Source organism: Mustelus asterias, chromosome 17 (assembly GCF_964213995.1).
Source record: "Mustelus asterias chromosome 17, sMusAst1.hap1.1, whole genome shotgun sequence".
In the NCBI taxonomy this organism is placed as follows: Eukaryota; Metazoa; Chordata; class Chondrichthyes; order Carcharhiniformes; family Triakidae; genus Mustelus; species Mustelus asterias.
The window spans coordinates 28626574-28644365 of NC_135817.1; the positions used below are offsets into that span (position 1 = coordinate 28626574).

At 43.1% G+C, this 17792-nt stretch overlaps 1 protein-coding gene across 1 annotated transcript in view; it reads left to right on the forward strand.

Annotated features, from left to right (window-relative positions):
* cnksr2a (connector enhancer of kinase suppressor of Ras 2a) overlaps positions 1-17792 on the forward strand; it is a 467989-nt gene that overhangs the window by 230279 nt on the left and 219918 nt on the right. Inside the window, exon 7 of the mRNA XM_078232430.1 lies at positions 1003-1062. Within this exon, the coding sequence (XP_078088556.1) occupies positions 1003-1062 (60 nt within the window). The remainder of the gene's footprint in view (positions 1-1002; positions 1063-17792) is intronic.

The window sequence follows — 17792 nt, forward strand, 5'->3', positions numbered from 1 at the left end:
GTGGGCAAGAGTGTGAAGGCCGTTTATTGTTGAAAATGTAGGGAGAAAGGAGGGGCACATCATTCAGTGGGGGATGCGCATCAGGCTGTTACTCCTTTTTTATTCCTCCCTGTGAGCCTCCAAAACCCCTGCAACCACCCCCTCTCTATCTCCACAACCCCTCACTGTTCAAAAGCCAGACTTGCCTCCCTCCAGTTTCTGTGCCCTCGCATTTACTTCTGCACTGGAATCAATATGCTCCTTCTGTAACTTTGTGTTGAACTTCTCAATAACCAGGCCAGCAGCAGACTCTCTCAAACTATATTGAGATTTCAATGGATCCTTTACCTGCCGCTCTGACTACTTACTGGTTCCAGCTTAGTCCATCAGAATGTCATCTCAGAGGAGCACTTGAAATCTTGTCCAGCAGTGGCCATCTTGCCATCAATGTCATCTAGGAGCCAGTAAAGGTGGTTTTAGGGAATATTACTGCAGGAAACGGGGAAGCCAGTTTGCTCTCGATTCAAACTTTGCTTCACTTGACTGAGGGCTGCTCAGAACTTGTATGTTTAACTAAATGCTTTTAAAAATTCAAGTCTTGAGAATTTCACCAGGGTTGGAGCACTTAGACAGAGATCAACGTTGTGCTAATCCTTTCTCAGTGTACACGTCAATTCATTGAATGATTATAACTGTTATCTGTGATGTAAATAGGGAACACTGCAACATCTACCGTGACCAATTGTTAATAGCACTATTATTGTGTCAGTGGAGGTAAATTATATGACAGTAAAGTTCGGATTTAAGGTATGGTCAGTCATAACAAAACTCTTCCACTTAAGATATGCTATTTGTAAGTTGAATTATTTTGTAATGTTGAGGGTATTTGTCAGAATTCAATCCAACCCCTTTTGTTTTAAACTGATTTAATGTGAGTCATCTTCCCTGCTGTCGATCAGTAAATAAATTCATATGGAAGTATGGTATATATTTATTTTTCTTTTTGTCCCTCCCCTTTGCTAGGGAATGTACATCAAATCAACGTATGATGGTCTACATGTAATCACTGGAACAACTGAGAACGTAAGTGTCTTCTCCAGTAAACCAATGATTTTTACATTACTGATGATTAGAAGATTTCAGCTATAATTTTCATTTTGCTATGGCAACAAACTTTTAAAAAATTGCGAGAGAGTGGTGAAATGTTTGGAAGTATTCTCAGTGGGAATTAAACACTTTCTATTACAGTGGATCTCAGTCACCAATTTTTAATCTCCACCAAGTTTGTTTAGGTGAAAGAAGTATTTAATTTAAAGGAAGAGGTGATTATTATTTTGCAATGTTTAAAAACAGTTTTACAGCCATTCCTTGGCACAAACACCATCATTGTTATTGGTTCTAACAAAGTATTTGAATTGTGAAATTTGGATTTTTTCAAATTAAACAAGTAAATAGACCTTTAGAACAAGGGTTTTGCAGGAAGTTAGCATGTCATCCTTTAATTCCTAAGTATTTGATTCAAAGTTAAACGTACAGTATGTAGTCATTCTTGACTATAAGAATCCTGCACATCAAATCCTATCTAAAGAGAATTGAGATGTTCTTAATCCTAGCTCATTTTTAAAAAATCTGTGGACTAAAGCATGAAGGTGCCTGAAATTCAGCATAGATTTTTTGTTTTATTTAAAATGGCTGATTAATGAATGAGGAGTAAAGAGACAAGAAAATTAATATAGCAAGGGATTCTTCTGAGTTAGGGGTGGCACAGTGCTTGGCACGGCTGCCTCACAGTGCCAGGGACCTGGGTTCGATTCCTGGCTTGGGTCACTGTTTGTGTGGAGTCTGCATGTTCTCCCCATGTCTGCGTGGGTTTCCTCTGGGTGCTCTGGTTTCCTCCCACAGTCAGAAAGACGTGCTGGTTAGGTGCATTGGCCATGCTAAATTCTCCCTCAGTGTACCCAAACAAGCCGGAGTGTGGTGACTCAGGGATTTTCACAGTAACTTCATTGCAGTGTTAATGTAAGCCAACTTGTGGCACTAATAAATAAACTTTGAATTTGGACAGTGTAGAGGGTATGTGTTCCACTTGACCCATACAATTGAACTGGTTGATGCTGTGTTTCGATGAAAAGCTAGATGAAGGAATGTACATTTGATTCACCAGCATTGTCACCTTTGATGGTACACAAAAGAAAGAACACAATTTTACTACCCTAATATGTTCAAGGGTAAATAGGGATGGGCAACAGATGCTGGCCTTGGCAATGACGCTCACGTCCCCAAAACAAATAAAATTAGAAGCACATGCTTGATTTTTATTACAAACATTTGTTTCCTTGTATTGTAGTTCATTTGGTTTAAATCAACAAATGTAACAAAATAAAGTTTCAAACAGAAATTGTCTTTTAATTTGATGAAATTTCAGTTACTATGTATAGGTTAGTTAGTTCTATGCTGCTATTCAACCTGATTGTAGTTTGTCTGTGTACATAGGAATAAAGTACCTTTTTTTAAATGAATCTGAGGCAATATGGTGAGAACTTAAATTTCCTGAAAGCAGATCAAGTGTTACTATAAATAACATCATTTAGCTCTTTAAAAACTCTGTAAATGAACATTTCTGTCAGTCGTCTTTATTATTTATTCATGATTTTAGTGAATATTAAATTCTGCTGCAAATGCCACACTTTTTCCGAGCTTTGCATTTCTGCTCAATTAAGTATTTAAAAATGGAATAAAACATTTAATGGTTTTCTGTTGTTTATAAAATCTACACAGCAACACGGTGCTGCTTAATTGCATAGGAATGAAATGGAAATTTCTGTGTAAGTAAATGAGACATGCTGAGAAGTAATCTTATAAATAAAAAGACACATATTGGGATTAAAGTGCAGGTAGAATACAAGATCTATGAGCTGCTGTATTTGTTGTTCATACAAAACTGGCGTGCCCCCGACTTTAGAAGCTTCAGGAGTGATTTGATGGACCTGATTGAAATGATAAAGGGATTCAATACAGGGTAAGTACTTCCATCATGGAAGAATCTAGACAATGGGGTACAATGGGATGGCAGGGTGGTACAGTGGTTAGCACTGCTGCCTCACATTGCCAGGGATCCAAGTTCAGCTCCAGCCTTGGGTGACTGCCTGTGGAGTTTGCACGTTCTCCCAGTGTCTGCGTGGGTTTTCTCCAGGTGCTCCGATTTTCTCCCGCAGTCCAAAGACATGCAGGTTAGGTGGATTGGCCATGCTAAAGTGTCCCTTAGTGTCACAAGATGCACAGGTTAGGGGATGAGGGGGGTAAATGCATGAGGTTACGAGGATTGGATGGGGAATAGGCCTGGGTTAGATGCTCTGTTGGAGAGTTAGTGCAGAGCCGATGGGTCAAATGGCCGCCTTCTGCGTTGTAGGGATTCCACGATTTTATGACAATCTTGAAGTTAGAGTTCGGTGTGAAATCAGGGTGCCCTTATTGCCACAGAGCAGTGGGAATGTGAAATTCCGTCCCCATGCTGGGGCAATTATGATTTTTAAAATTGAGACCCCCATATTTTTATTAGATAAGGATATTGAGGAATATGGAACAAAGGTGGACATATCAATTTAAGGTACAGAACAATCATAATCCAAGTGAATGGGGAAATGAGCTCAAAGGGCTGAATGTCCATGATGTTCCAACATACTGAAATGTTCCTCAGAGACATCCATTACTTTGACCCATATTTTTAATGTGAGATCTTGTGCATTTTTAGGGAGGCAGCGATGATCTTTATCATATATTGTGTCACTGAAATCCCTGTGTTTTGATGTTACATTTAAATCCTGATGAATTGATTCTTTAAAAGTGTATTAACACACAGTTTTGTTGCACAATGCAGATCAGTTGTCAGGTCAGGAGAGCAATAAATTTGTAAAAAAGAACTTGTCAGTTCGGAAAAAAAAACACACAACCTTTTTTGTAACCTTCAGTAGGAAACCTCTTCAGTCGACACTTCAGATTCAATCCTTATCTGAAGTGGAAATTGCAAAAAAATCATCTCACCATGATGTAGGAGGCAAAATGAGGAGAATCTTTTTGAATGCAGCATGCTGTTCTGACTTGGAACGCACTGCCTGAAAGTGTGGTGAAAGTAGATTCTGTAGTAACTTTCAAAAAGGAATTGGACAGATACTTAAAAAGATAAAATGTTTAGAGTTCTGGGACAAGAACAGGAAAAGTGAGACGAATTGCCAGCCCCCCCCCCCCCCCCCCGAGGGCTGGCACAGGCACAATGGGCTGAATGGCTTCCTCCTATACTGTATGATTTTGTGATTCAAGCTGCAATTGCCAGTTGAGTATGTCGGCTGTGCGAGGCCTCCAGTAATAGATGTTGAGACATGAAATTTTATTTAGGTTTGGCCTCAGTATTCTTGCTGCTTGTAACAAAACAGTCCTTTCAGAAAGATTTGAAACCGTTATTTTTTTGTTTCCTTTAATCTATAAAAATGCACATTCTTAAAAATTAGATAACGGATCTATCTTTCAAATGAATAATTGAAGAAACACCTTATCTTGAATACTTACACATTTTATTTGCACCATCTAGCCATAACTGTAATTTATAAAAAGAACATTGTCCACAAGAGCGCAAGTGTTACAGCAAACAGCACCTGTTTTCCATTAAAACTAGATTAGTCTCCAAAATGTGCCCAGAAGACTGAAATAACTCAGAAGTTCCAACATGAAAAGTGTTAATGGGAGCTTAAAAGTCTGGCTCTCCACGTTTCACATCTAGAAGTTGACCAAAAGAAGCTTTAAGAAGATAGTTAATAGAGTCCTGGCATGTTTACAGCCTTGAAAAATGCCATTTGGCCCTTCGTGTCCATGGCCTTTCCCTGTAATCTTGCATACTTTTTCTCTTCAGATAATTAGCCTTTTGAATTTGCCTCCACCACATTCTTAGGAATTGCATTCCAGATCCTGAATTAAGAATCTACTGATGACCATGAAACCATTGTCGATTGTTGGAAAAACCCATCTAGTTCACTAATGGCCTTTGTTATTCAGGAAGTTGTGGCTTTGTTTGTCCTAACTTTCCACTTTGTGGGAATGTATTTTGACTCATTTCTCTGTTTGGGGCTTTTTGGTACTTAATAAGAAGTTTGGGTAGTTTACAACGAATGGCCTGGCTGCTGTTAATGAATTTTTTGTGTGACTGCGTACAAATCAGTTGCTTCCACTCAGAGATGGCCTCATAGAACATCCTCTTAGTATTGAGCATGATTTGGAGAAAGAGCAGAGACCACACAGAGCAGGACAAGCTGTTAGAAGATGGAAGAGGAGGGCTCTGAGCAGGAGGCATTACCCGAAGACGATTTTACAGAGCCCGTATGTTGGAGAACTGATGCAGTAAATCGTGGCATTTGAGTCGACCTGGCATATCAGATTTTTCCAGCCCCCAAAATTCTGTTGTTGCATCTACTTGGCAGATAGATCGACCCTGCCTTTTCAGGCATGACATGCTATACTCAAAATAGTAGTCAGCCTCGAGTTTTTGCACCACAATGCATGTTTTACTTGTAACTGGGGATCAAGTAAAGTGTTGCATGGATGCACAGGAGTTTAAGACACGCAAAACAGAGTAAACCAAACATGGTGAATGACAAAGAGAATTGAGTTTTTCAACAAAATGAACAAAGTTGGTTCAAGCTGAAAGTTGCTACATTTGCTAACTCACCAAATAACTGTACTGCAGCGGGGGAATTCAGTGTTAGTGAAAACTGGTGCAAGGATAGAAAGAGATGAAATCCTCCCTGAAGAAGATGCCCAAGACTTAATGTGCCATGAGAACAGCAATCAGCCACTGGCCTGATCTTAAGAAGCATGTATCGGAATTGGTCCCCAAGAATTGTCAGAACAAGTACATCGTCACCAGAAATGTAATGAGTATGTATGCACTGCAGTGGGCCAAATAAAACATTGAGTCCAGCATCGATTTCAGAGCAACAGTGAGTTGGTGTAGCCAGTTTATGGAACAAAACTTTCTTGTCTTGCGGCAGAAGAGCAAGATTGCTCAGAGACTACCTGTACCTTGATGCCAAAATGACCAGTTTTCAATGATTCACCAATTGACAGTGACAAAAACCTGAGAACTCATTATGTCACATCAGAGACATGAATGAAAGACCAATGAGTTTTGATGAGACAAAGTCAGATTTGAAAAATGGTGCGCATCACCACTTGCTTCACCACTAACTTTCCCCATTACTATAAACCCACCCAGTATCACCATTCCTCACCCCTCTGTCACTCATGCACCTCTCGTTGTTACCTGGACTCTATTACCATCCACCTCCACATACCTTTCCCTCCCTTTAGACATGACACCCATGACCGTCTCCATGCCCATCCTGACCCTCTTCCCTCCTGTTATTCTGAGCCACCCGTTTGCTCCTCCTCCACTCGATGAGGTCTTCACCTACCAGACTCCCCCTCCCCCGCCTCCCCCCCCCTCACCTCCAGACCTACACTATCACATCCCACACTCCCCTCTGATTATGACTGTTCCCTCCTATCATCAGTAACCTGATTCAGGCCCCTGGACTTCACTGTCGACACCATTGATCCTGCCCTGAAAGGCACTCCCTCCACTGACACAGTCTCCCCCTTCCCTGGTAATCTGCCCTTCGCTTCACCTTAAATGGCCTCCCCACTTCCAGCCTGTGCCTGCCTCCTCCATCCAGTCTTGGCACAGCATTCGAATGAAATTATATGAAGAAGGCAAAAGCAACAACTATTGACCTCAAAGTTTGGGAGAGATGACGTTCGGCTGGTGCACACCACTTATACACATTTGTAAAACTGAATGTTCTAAATTCTTGCTGGTGAGGAACTGAACTTGGATGACAAACTTAATACCAGGAAAGTGGCCTTCTAAGTAGCATGCATGAAATGCTGATGAATGGGCTTTCAATATTGTTCAGTCATGGCCTCAGCAATGCACCTCCCAGTTTAGATGGTATTTCTTCCTCATACGAATTGCAGGAATATCTGGATCCCTTCAACTCATTCCTGTGCATCCAATTGTGCCCCACCTTCCCCTGCAAGAGAGTTTATCAGTGACGTTAATGACATATGTTTGGATGATGTGGCTTTCATGGTTGAATAGCTGCCAGTGTGTGCAAAGTGAGAGATATGGGGCGGGAATTTCCGGCCACGCTCGCCCCAGAACCGGAAAATCTCACCCAAGGTCAAGGGACCTTTGCATGGTCCGCACCCCCACCCGCACGCAACAATTCCCGTGACGGGTGGGACGGGAAAATTCCACCCATGTAATAATAGCAAAACACGCTGGAAATACTCAGCAGGCCTTGAAGTGACTGTCAAGAAAGAAACAAAGTTAACACTTCAGATCTTTCCTCAGAACTGCAGAGAGTTAGACGTCTCAAACTTTGTTAAGCAATCGAGGCAGAAAATGGAGCAGCAAAGAAAAGAACAAAAGTGAAGGTCTGTGACTGGCTGAAAAGCTGGAGAGAAGAAATACTGAAGTGGATGCTAGACGATGATGACCAGGGGTGGTAAGGGGGCGGCATGGTAGCACAGTGGTTAGCACTGCTGCTTCACAGCTCCAGGGACCTGGGTTCGATTCCCGGCTTGGGTCACTGTCTGTGTGGAGTTTGCACATTCTCCTCGTGTCTGCGTGGGTTTCCTCCGGGTGCTCCGGTTTCCTTCCACAGTCCAAAGATATGCGGGTTAGGTTGATTGGCCATGCTAAAATTGCCCCCTAGTGTCCTGAGATGTGTAGGTTAGAGGGATTAGCGGGTAAATATGTAGGGACATGGGGGTAGGGCCTGGGTGGGATTGTGGTCGGTGCAGACTCGATGGGCCAAATGGCCTCTTTTGCACTGCAGGGTTTCTATGGTTTCTATGGAAAAGAAACAAAAGGTGGGTTTAGAGGAGGTTTCATTGGAAATAGCAAAAGCATAAAAATAAACTGCCGTCTGAAAGCAGGGGAGTGTTTATGATCTAAAATTGCCGGAAGCAGAGTCTGGCACCCTTCTGCAGGACAGGGACCCCAGGAGAACACCAAATGACCATTCACCCTTTCTGAATCATTGGTATATCAATGTACTTGATATGTGAGATAACCCGATCACAGCTCTTTCTAACTGCTGCTTCCGATCTTCATGTTATTGTCTTCAAGAGATTAAATCTTCTGCTTTGTAAAATTAATGGACAGAAACATCATGGGTGAATGGTGCAGAATTTCTTGCTGTGTCTGCATGTGTCAGCAGTGCACTATTCATGAGGCTGTGCATTATGCTGTCTTTTATTAACATAAATTTTTGTTTTAAAAAGTACATCACGAAATGCTGCAAGTATTGCTTACGATATCCCCATAATATAATAAACCTTGCATTTCTCTGGAGAGGTTTATTTTTAACTAACTACATACAACCAATAGAAATAGTTTCTAACCATAAATACTTCCTCTAAAAAAAAATCTGTTTTATTTTAAGAAAGGAATCACAAACATCTTATTATTGTTTTTCTCACATGGTAAAAAGCTAGTTGTGTCCACAATTGCTGAATCTGTTTTTCCATGAGGCGTTTGTAGTGGAAAAGCATAATTGCAATATACTTTTCATCAGTTCATCACATGCCTAAAGTAAAAGCAATGAGAATTAATTTCCTGGGTCTTTTGAAGATTTTTTGGGGAAAACAAAGAAACGTTTATTGTATTGCAGAAGAAAGAAAAGACACCCTTCTGCACCTTTGATGCACAGATTACATTCTGGAATATTCTAACAATTGTGCATGCACAGAATAGACAGGCATCATTGAAAGCTTTCCCAATTAGTCGAAAGGTTCAGGGCTGGGATTCTCCAAAAAAAAACCAAAGTGCCCAACAAGTGGGAAAACGGGAGAATTTCCTGCCCTTTTTTTGGTTATACTTATTGGAACGAATCTCCAGCACTCTCTGCTCCACCGAGTGCCTCAGGGGGATTTACACCAGAAAGTGGGGGGCTGAGCCTCATCCTACAGGGGAGGCTAGAATCAGCAAGCTGAGCAGGCCATAGCGCATGTGCCGATCAACTAGTAGGGAGTTTGGTGCATCGCTTAGCGACCTTTTGGCTAAGATCAAGTGTAGTATGGTCGGCAGCCCATGGTCGGCCGCACTTGGTTGGGGTCATTAGGTTACACTGAAGCTTCATATGTTTCATATGAAGCAATTTTTTAAAGCGGCATCTCGGCCTTTTGGCTAAGATGCAAATGAGCTCAAGTCTTGGAGGAGGAACCTCCCCCTTCTCCAATCAGCTTGGCTCATGTAGATCAGGCCCAGGACAGGGTGGTTTGGTCGCTCGCCCTGTCTTGTCAGCCTGGATCTGAAATGTCTCAACTTGTTGAGACTCTGAATTGGATTTGATTTGATTGAATTGGAAAAGCATTTTTAAAAAAGTAGGGAGTTTGGTGCATGCGCACTGACCCCCCCCCCACCCCTGCAGCCCCCCCCCGGCTAGCTCCAATCACCTGTATGTGGCCCTGATCTCCGTCCACCATGTGCAGCCCTGATCCTCCCTTCTTCCCCCCCCCCCCGCCCCCCAAAGCATGTGCAGCTCCAATAGCCTCCTCCCTCCCAACACCACTGATCCCATTACAGAGTGCGCGGCAGGTCCCATCCCACCACCACCAATCCACCCTCCAGTAGGCCCCACTCCCTCAAGCAGTGCCAGGATGCCCAGTGGGCAGTGCCAGAGTGCCAGGCTGGCAGTGCCCAAGGAGCACCCCCTCCTGCCTCCGACCTCCCAGGGGGGCCTCAATGGCCTCTGTCCCCACCAGCAGGGTGAGCACACCTGGTGCCCATTGATGGGTCCAGTTGTAATGCGCAGTGGTGGGAACCTTTCCCAGCGGGGTGGCAGACACTAGTGGGCCCAGAGACTACTGTCCCAGGCTTGCTAATCATATTGAAATGGAAATTTCAATACGGTAATCAGCCTTGCGCCGATTTCCGGCACAGAGCTGATTACGTCTAAAAACACAGCCAGAGAGAGTTGTGATCAGCTGGCTCTGTTCGCAAGTCCAGCTACAGGCCGCCCACTGATGTCTCCCGGCCCGCTGTGCTACTCGAGCAGCGCAGCGGGCCAGGAGAATCACCCCCCCCCGCCCCCCCCCCCCCACTCCCCCACCCTCAGGTTCTTGGGAAAACCCAGGCCATCAAGTAAAATATTACAGGAGAACATTAAAACGCAATGTTGATCGGTTGTAATGTGTTACTATGAAATGTAGTTCTTGATTTTTAAAATTTTTATTCTCTTTGGAAATCAAAAGCTGACGGAGGCGATTCTCCCCAAAAAATTCTAAGTTTTTGTAATTCACGTAAAACCTGGAGTAAATTCCAGTGTTTTTTTAAGCGGGAGTTTCGAAATGAATCTCCCACATTCTGTGCATCACAGAGTACTCGAGCGTGAATCATGCGAAAAAGCTGTGGCCGGGGCCTATTCCCGCTGGAGAGGCCGGCAGCATAGCGCTGAGTGGGCCACTGCACATGCACTGATGTGTCAGTGCCGAGATAGGTGCATCCACAGTGGCCCCGCACTGCCATCCTCCTGATCTCTGGCCAGCCACGCAACCCTGCTTTGCTGCCCGATTGACCTTTTTTCCCCCCCCCCAACAGCTCGATTGCTGGCCCCCGAAAATGTCCGGCCAGCCTCAGCCCCCCCAACCCCAACCCCCGACCCGCCTTGATCGCTCCTCCCCACCCCTGCTCCTCCCCACCCCTACCCTCCCCCCCCCCCCCCCCCCCCCTTCCCATCCCCGGCAGCTCCAATCTCCCGAGACCCCCTCCACCCGCCCCGATTTCCAGACATCGCCCCCCCGCCACGCCCCCTGGCAGGCCAACCCCCTTCCTGCTGCCCAGCCCCGATCACTGACTTCGCTGGCCTCCCTATCTCTGCTCATGATCCCTATGCAACGGGATCCTCCACCCCCACCGCAGCAGTCTGGCAGAATCGCCCCCGACTTCTCTTCAGAAGAAAAGGAAAATATGCTCCACACTGCCACCTGGAGGCTAGAATGTGTAACTGAAGAGCCACAAGCCATCTTATTTTACATAAAAACATGACCAGGCAGGTATTACTAGATAAGAACACAGTAAAGGTGAAAAGTCCCATAATAAATGGAAAGTTGGAGGAAATAGCATTATTAATAATATGAAGAACTTTGTACAGGAGGGCCCCAGTCTGAGATCAGAGACAGGTACAACTCACTGCAGGGGTCAGGGAGGAGATTCAGGCTGGAAACTGGAAGGCAATAAGCTGAAATACATGATGTTGAAATTTTATGTACATTCTTTAGCTCCTTCTGATGAATGTTAACTTTAAAACAAATTGGGATGACTCACTGCAGCAGTTTACCAACTGTTCATATAGTCACAAGAGTTGTACAGCTCAGAAAGTGGCCTTTCAGCCCATTTTGTCTGCACCAGCCATCAAGCACCTATCCATTCTCATCCCATTTTCCAGCACTTGGTCCATTTGTTTGTTGGATATGGTTACAGATCCAGATGTAAATAATTTCCATTATAGTTACCACTCAAAATAGCCCAAAAAGAAAGTACAAACTGCCATTCGGCAGACTTAGTGTGTCAACATTTTCCTTAGTTGATAGCTTTCTGCACATGGCATTTCAGGTACAAATAGCCATGTTAACCTGAACTCAACATTATTTATTGTTTGAGTCAGCAGAGTGAGGCTTTGCCAAGCATACAAATAGCAACCAGCTCGCTGCCAATAATAATGATTACTCCGAACCTGGAAAATTTCACCGATAAGACACTGGGATCTTAGCAGCAACAACAACTTGTATTTCCTGTCAAGTGAAGCAGTATTTCACTTGAACTTCTTCCAACTTGGTCTACTGTATTCACCGCTTCAAATGAAGTCTCCTCTACACTGGGGAGACTAAATACAGACTGGGCGACTGCTTTGCGGAACACCCTCACTCTGTCCGCAAGCATGACCACAACCTTCCTGATGCTGCCATTTAAACTCAGCACCTTGTTCTCATGCCCACAGCTCTGTCCTTGACCTGTTGCAATGCTCCAATGAAGCCTGGCGCAAGCTGGAGAAGCAGCATCTCATCTTCAGGCTGGGCATGTTGCAGCCCTCGGGACTCGAAGTTGAGTTGAGTTCAACAGCATTTGATTGTGATCTATCTCCTCCATCTTAAACACCCTTTTGTTAAATATCCCATACATGTATTGCCTCAGTGCAAACTGCCAACTCCCCCTCCCACACCAGCCCATCTGTCTTTTGTTCTTAAAGTTGCTACTTTTTGTTACAATCTCTTACAGCTCTAACACATTCTCCCTCCCTTCAGTTCTGTTGAAGAGTGTGTAATGACTTCAATAAGGCCATTGAGGTTGGCCTATTGGAATATGAACTCCCTCATTAAAGAGTCCATTAAAAGATATCAATTGAGGAGTCAATTGATGGGCCAATCAGGGAGTCTTTTCCATGTATTTAACCGGGAGTGTCAGTTCCTCTGGCACTCGCGAAGGTAGACTGCTGACTGATAGCAGTCTGTGTACTGCTGTTGGAATTGTAAATAAAGGGATTTTGGTGAAGGGACTTCTGCCTTCGAAGACTTATTACAGAGTCAAAGGCTCTGAACATTGACTCTGCTTTTCTCTCCTTACGGATGCTGCCAGATCTGCTGAGTTTTTCTAGCATCCACTCTCTGTTCTTGCTATAACTTGTATTCATTTGGCACCTTTAATGGAATGAACATCTCAAGGTGCATCACAAGCGTATTCTAAAGCAGAATTTGACACTGAACCACATAAAAAGATATTAGTGCAAGTTATCAAAAGCTTGGATGAAGTGGTAGGCTTGGTAGGGTGGTTTGTTTGCTCCTCTAACAGTGGGGCAAATAAAATCACAGTGCTCAAGAGGCCAGAATCTGAACGCAGATATCTTGGCAGGTTGTGGGGCTGGAGGATATTACAGAGATAGAATAGGATAAGGCCGTTGGAGGGATTGAGAATTTTAAAAATTAGGCTTTGCTGACCCATGAGCCACAAGGTCAGTGAGCAGAGCAGTGACGGGCGATTGGGACATGAAGCAGGTTAGGACATGGGCAGCAGGATTTTGGATGGCTTCAAGTTTATGCAGGGGAGAATGTGTAAACCTAAGCACAAAGGTGGATACAAACCCAAGCAGAAGGAATTTGCTTAAAATGACCTTGATTAAGTAGGTAGATTTTATCTTGTCAGTTCTTTTTAGAGGATCACTCCTATTTATGAGTAATTGTTTTGTAGGTTCCACAGGTTTCATTTTGAATACAGTCAGTGGCTCAAAAAGCAACACAGCGACTGAAAAGCTGGAATAAAGTTGAAATTTTTATTGATTAAATGAATTATGCTTCCAGATTTAATGTATTACCATGAAGTTGTGTCTGTTTCAGTGCTGAACCTCTATATAATCAGTTAAGCCAATGATTTCAGCATTTTGTTTTAGCCGTAGGGTTAAAAAAAAATTAAACCCTGTTTTAAATTAGAATAGAATCCCTACAGTACAGAAGGAAGCCATTCGGCCCATCAAGTCTGCACCGACCACAATCCCACCCAGGCCCTATCCCCGTAATCCCACATATTTCCCTGCTAAGCGGCAATTTAGCATGGCCAGTCACCCTAACCCGGACATCTTTGGACTGTGGGAGGAAACCGGAACACCCGGAGGAAACCCATGCAGATATGGGAGAATGTGCAAATTCCACACAGACCCGAGACCATATTTGAACCCGAGTCCCTGGTGTTGCGAGGCAGCAGTGCTAGCCACCGTGCCACCCCTTTTATTGATTACTAGAAACTGGCAAGACAACAAACTTCAGTCCTAAATAGGTTGTCATTTCAAGTATTGTCCAGAAAAAAATGGAAGTGTGACTGTGTATAGGAAATGAGCTGTCAGCACGTTTCATCAGCACCAAAGGTTGTTCCTTATCCTTGACATGTTATTAAGTTTTCTATTAATATTCATTTAAAGTCCGGCATGTGATTAGAGGGAAGTACTTAAAATGGTAATTCACAAAACAACTCGATATGTTGTGATGGTTATTATCTTTGAGATAGTTTACATGCGTGAGATGCATATTAAAGCTGAATGAAATGGGTGAAATATAGATGTCATGTGGGCAACCTTTCCAGAGTGATTGTCATTTCAGATGTACTAGATTTCTGGATTAAAAATATTCTTTGCAGTTTGCAGTACAATTCCTTGTTAAAAATCTACAGTACATGCTGCACAAAGCAAAGTTATCTTTGTTGTAATGAAAACATGCTGGTTTGGTGCCAGACTCCACTGTTACATTGTTTTAAGATGCACACAACATAAGTCTTGGTTTTCCATCGTTCTTAGAACTTCTGCTTACAAGTGAGGTTTTGCTGGCAATTAATTTTTTTTTCTAATGTCTTCCTGGGTTTTGTTTTAGCTCGTCCCCATCTGAGGCAATGCATACCCTACCATCAATGGGATTCCATAATTGGTGTTTGAAAGTTAACCTGCGAAAACCACTTGGTCTTTTTGAGCTTGTAAATTGGTATCCATGAAAATGTGTCGTCGAAACCGCACCTGAAGAAAATAACTGCAATTTGCAATGTTCTCTTCTCCCTGTGTGTCACGAGAGGAGATGCTTTGAAATTTTCAGTAATTTATACTTGAGGCAAAAAGAAAATTAAGCAGTTAATGGGTTTTGAAGTCAATTGCAACTGGATCAGAACAAAAATAGAAGCAAAATACTGTGAATGCTGGAGATCTGAAATAAAACAAACAATGCAGCAGCATCTGTGAAGGCAGAAACAGAGTGGAAGAAGTGTCATAGTTGACTCAAAGCATCAACTGTTTCCCTACACAGATGCTATCAGACCTGCTGAGCATTTGCAGCACTTTCAGTTGATAAGAACAAATTCTGAGAACCAAAAGTTGATACAAGGATGGAATGGAATTGTTGACCAATATGTAACAAATCAAACATTTCTTTTAATTGTGAGAGTTTGGTGAATTGCGCCATAGTGTAGTTAGATTTGAGATGGTCTGCAAGATAGCATCAGCTATGAAGACTATTCAGTAATGCCAATTTAATGTTGCATGTCATTAAATGTTTGTGCATTGGTTAAGATGACCAAGGCAGAACTGAAATCTCAGGAGAAGACACTAATCATTCAAAGCTCTTTCTTGAAAAAGGTAGATATTGTGACAGTAGATGAGATGTTTGAGGCCAATAAGCAACATTGACTCAATTTTCCAGTGTGTGCAAATCATCACAAGCATCAAAAGCATTTTCATGGATATTACTTAACCAGTATTAATGAAGAACAGGAGTATATTGTGGATTCTGTTACCACCAGCAAAACAAAGTCATGGATTGTCGATCAAGACTGATGGATTTTTGCTAGGGAAGTGTGTCAAGAGATATGGACCAAAGACAGGTAAATGGAGTTGAACGACAGATCAGTTATGATCCAATTGAATGGAGGAACCAAGACATTGATGGGCTGAATTTTTTTTATTCATTCATGGGACATGGACATCGCTGGCACGCCAGCATTTATTGCCCATCCCAGTTGCCCAAGGGCATTGAGAGTCAACCATATTGCCGTGTCTCTGGAGTCACATGTAGGCCAGACCGGTTAAGGACGGCAGATTTTCTTCCCTAAAGGGCTTCAAATAGCTTTTTCTGACAATCAACAATGGTTTCAATAGATTCTTAATTCCAGATTTTTTTTACTGAATTCAAATTCCACCATCGGCCGTGGCGGGATTCAAACCCGGGTCCCCAGATCATTAGCTGAGTTTCTTAATTAATAGGCTAGCGATAATACCACTAGGCCACCGCCTCCTGGAGTGACCACCCCTCTTCCTATCTTCCACAATTCTTAATGGAAAAATCTGAAACTGGTTACCTGAATTAGTATTACTACAATCGTGTTCAAGGACAATGAAAGCCTACACATTCATCCAAAACTGAGAACTGCATCTGGCACTTTTAACTCTCAAGAATGTGAAAGGCTGCATTGTTGAAGTGGGTGTTGGCTGCGGATCTTATGCCAGAGAGAAACCGATAAGCCTTAATGTTTTGTGATTTTGTATAATGGGGTTTTTTCTCCACGGCTTTTGTCATTTGCCTGGAAAACATAGGATCAGATTGTTAGCAATACAGTGTTGGTACTTCAACCTGGTCAAAAGATACTACTTATCTTGATAGAGAAACTCAAAACAGAATTGAAGTGCCTGTCATTACTTGACATAATTAGTGAGCCCAGTAACTAAGTTCGCTCCCCAGTGATTGTACACAAACCAAATGGATAGAAGCATGTATCTTGATCCCTCCCCTCTCAGGCCCGACAAAGAAAATTCTACAAAATTAACCACACAAGAAGTAAAGATGTTATAGTTAACTGTTATCCAAATTAAACGCTGCTTTAGATCTTGCCTATAACACAATGATGCAAACTTGTTTCTTTGTACCTTCAAGGTATTTTTTTTTCCTCCATCCTCCATTTTAAAATCTCTGATGCACTAAAGGTGAGTCATGAAATCATGTAATGATTGTTTGTGCGTACATAACATTAGCATCGGCAGAAACATGACACCAGACTTAGGCAAGCACTAGAAAAAGGCCATCTAAAAGAATCTGAAATGCAACAAAGACGTATGTGTTCAGTGTGAATGAGCTCACAGGCTAACGCAGGAAACCTGACAACAAGAACACTGAGAAAGGAATAGCGTGGAGAGGCCAACCACAAAAAAAAGCAGCAACATTGATTTTTTGCATTAACTAAGAAGCTGCACTGTGTGTACTATCGGGTCTGTGTGTACAGATCAGCACTCTAGTAAAGTAGCTGAAGGCAAAAAGAACACGGTTGATTGGGGCGGCACGGTAGCACTGTGGTTAGCACTGCTGCTTCACAGCTCCAGGTACCTGGGTTCGAATCCCGGCTCGGGTCGCTGTCTGTGTGGAGTTTGCACATTCTCCCTGTGTCTGCGTGGGTTTCCTCCGGGTCCTCCGGTTTCCTCCCACAGTCCAAAGATGTGCGGGCTCGGTTGATTGGCCATTCTGAATTGCCTCTTAGTGTCCCGGGATGCATAGGTTAGAGGGGTTAGTGGATAAATATGTAGGGATATGTGGATAGGGCCTGGGTGGGATTGTGGTTGATGCAGACTCGATGGACCGAATGGCCTTTTTCTGCACTGTAGGATTCTATGATTCTATGATTGTGATTACATGAGCAGGAAAAATCACATCAAGAATTGAAAATCAGTGCTTAGTTTAAATGCTCGCAAAATGAAAGCCCAGAAGGTGCAACACAGCTAGGTGCTGCAGTGCTCCAAAGAATATTGACAACTAACTAGCAGTGTGTGATTTTCACTCAAATGACCTGGCTCTGTGGGTGGCACATTGGTTAGCACTGCTGTCTCACAGTGCCAGGGACCCAGGTTCAGTTCCAGTCTTGGGTGACTGTGTGAAGTTTGTATGTTCTCTGTATGTCTGCGTGGTTTTCCTCCGCGGTGCTCCGGTTTCTACCACAGTCCAAAGATGTGCAGGTTAAGTTCATTGGCTATACTGAATTGCCCCTTAGTGTCAGGGAGATTAGTAGGGTAAATTTGTGGGGTTATAGGGATAGGGCCTGGGTGGGATTGTTATCAGGGCAGACTTGATGGGTCGAAAGGCCTCCTTCTGTACTGTCAGGATTCTAGATTCTAAGTGCAGTTGAAGGCCCAATGAATAAATAAAACAATTTGCATTTACATAATACTTTTCAACTCTTTGAGATATCT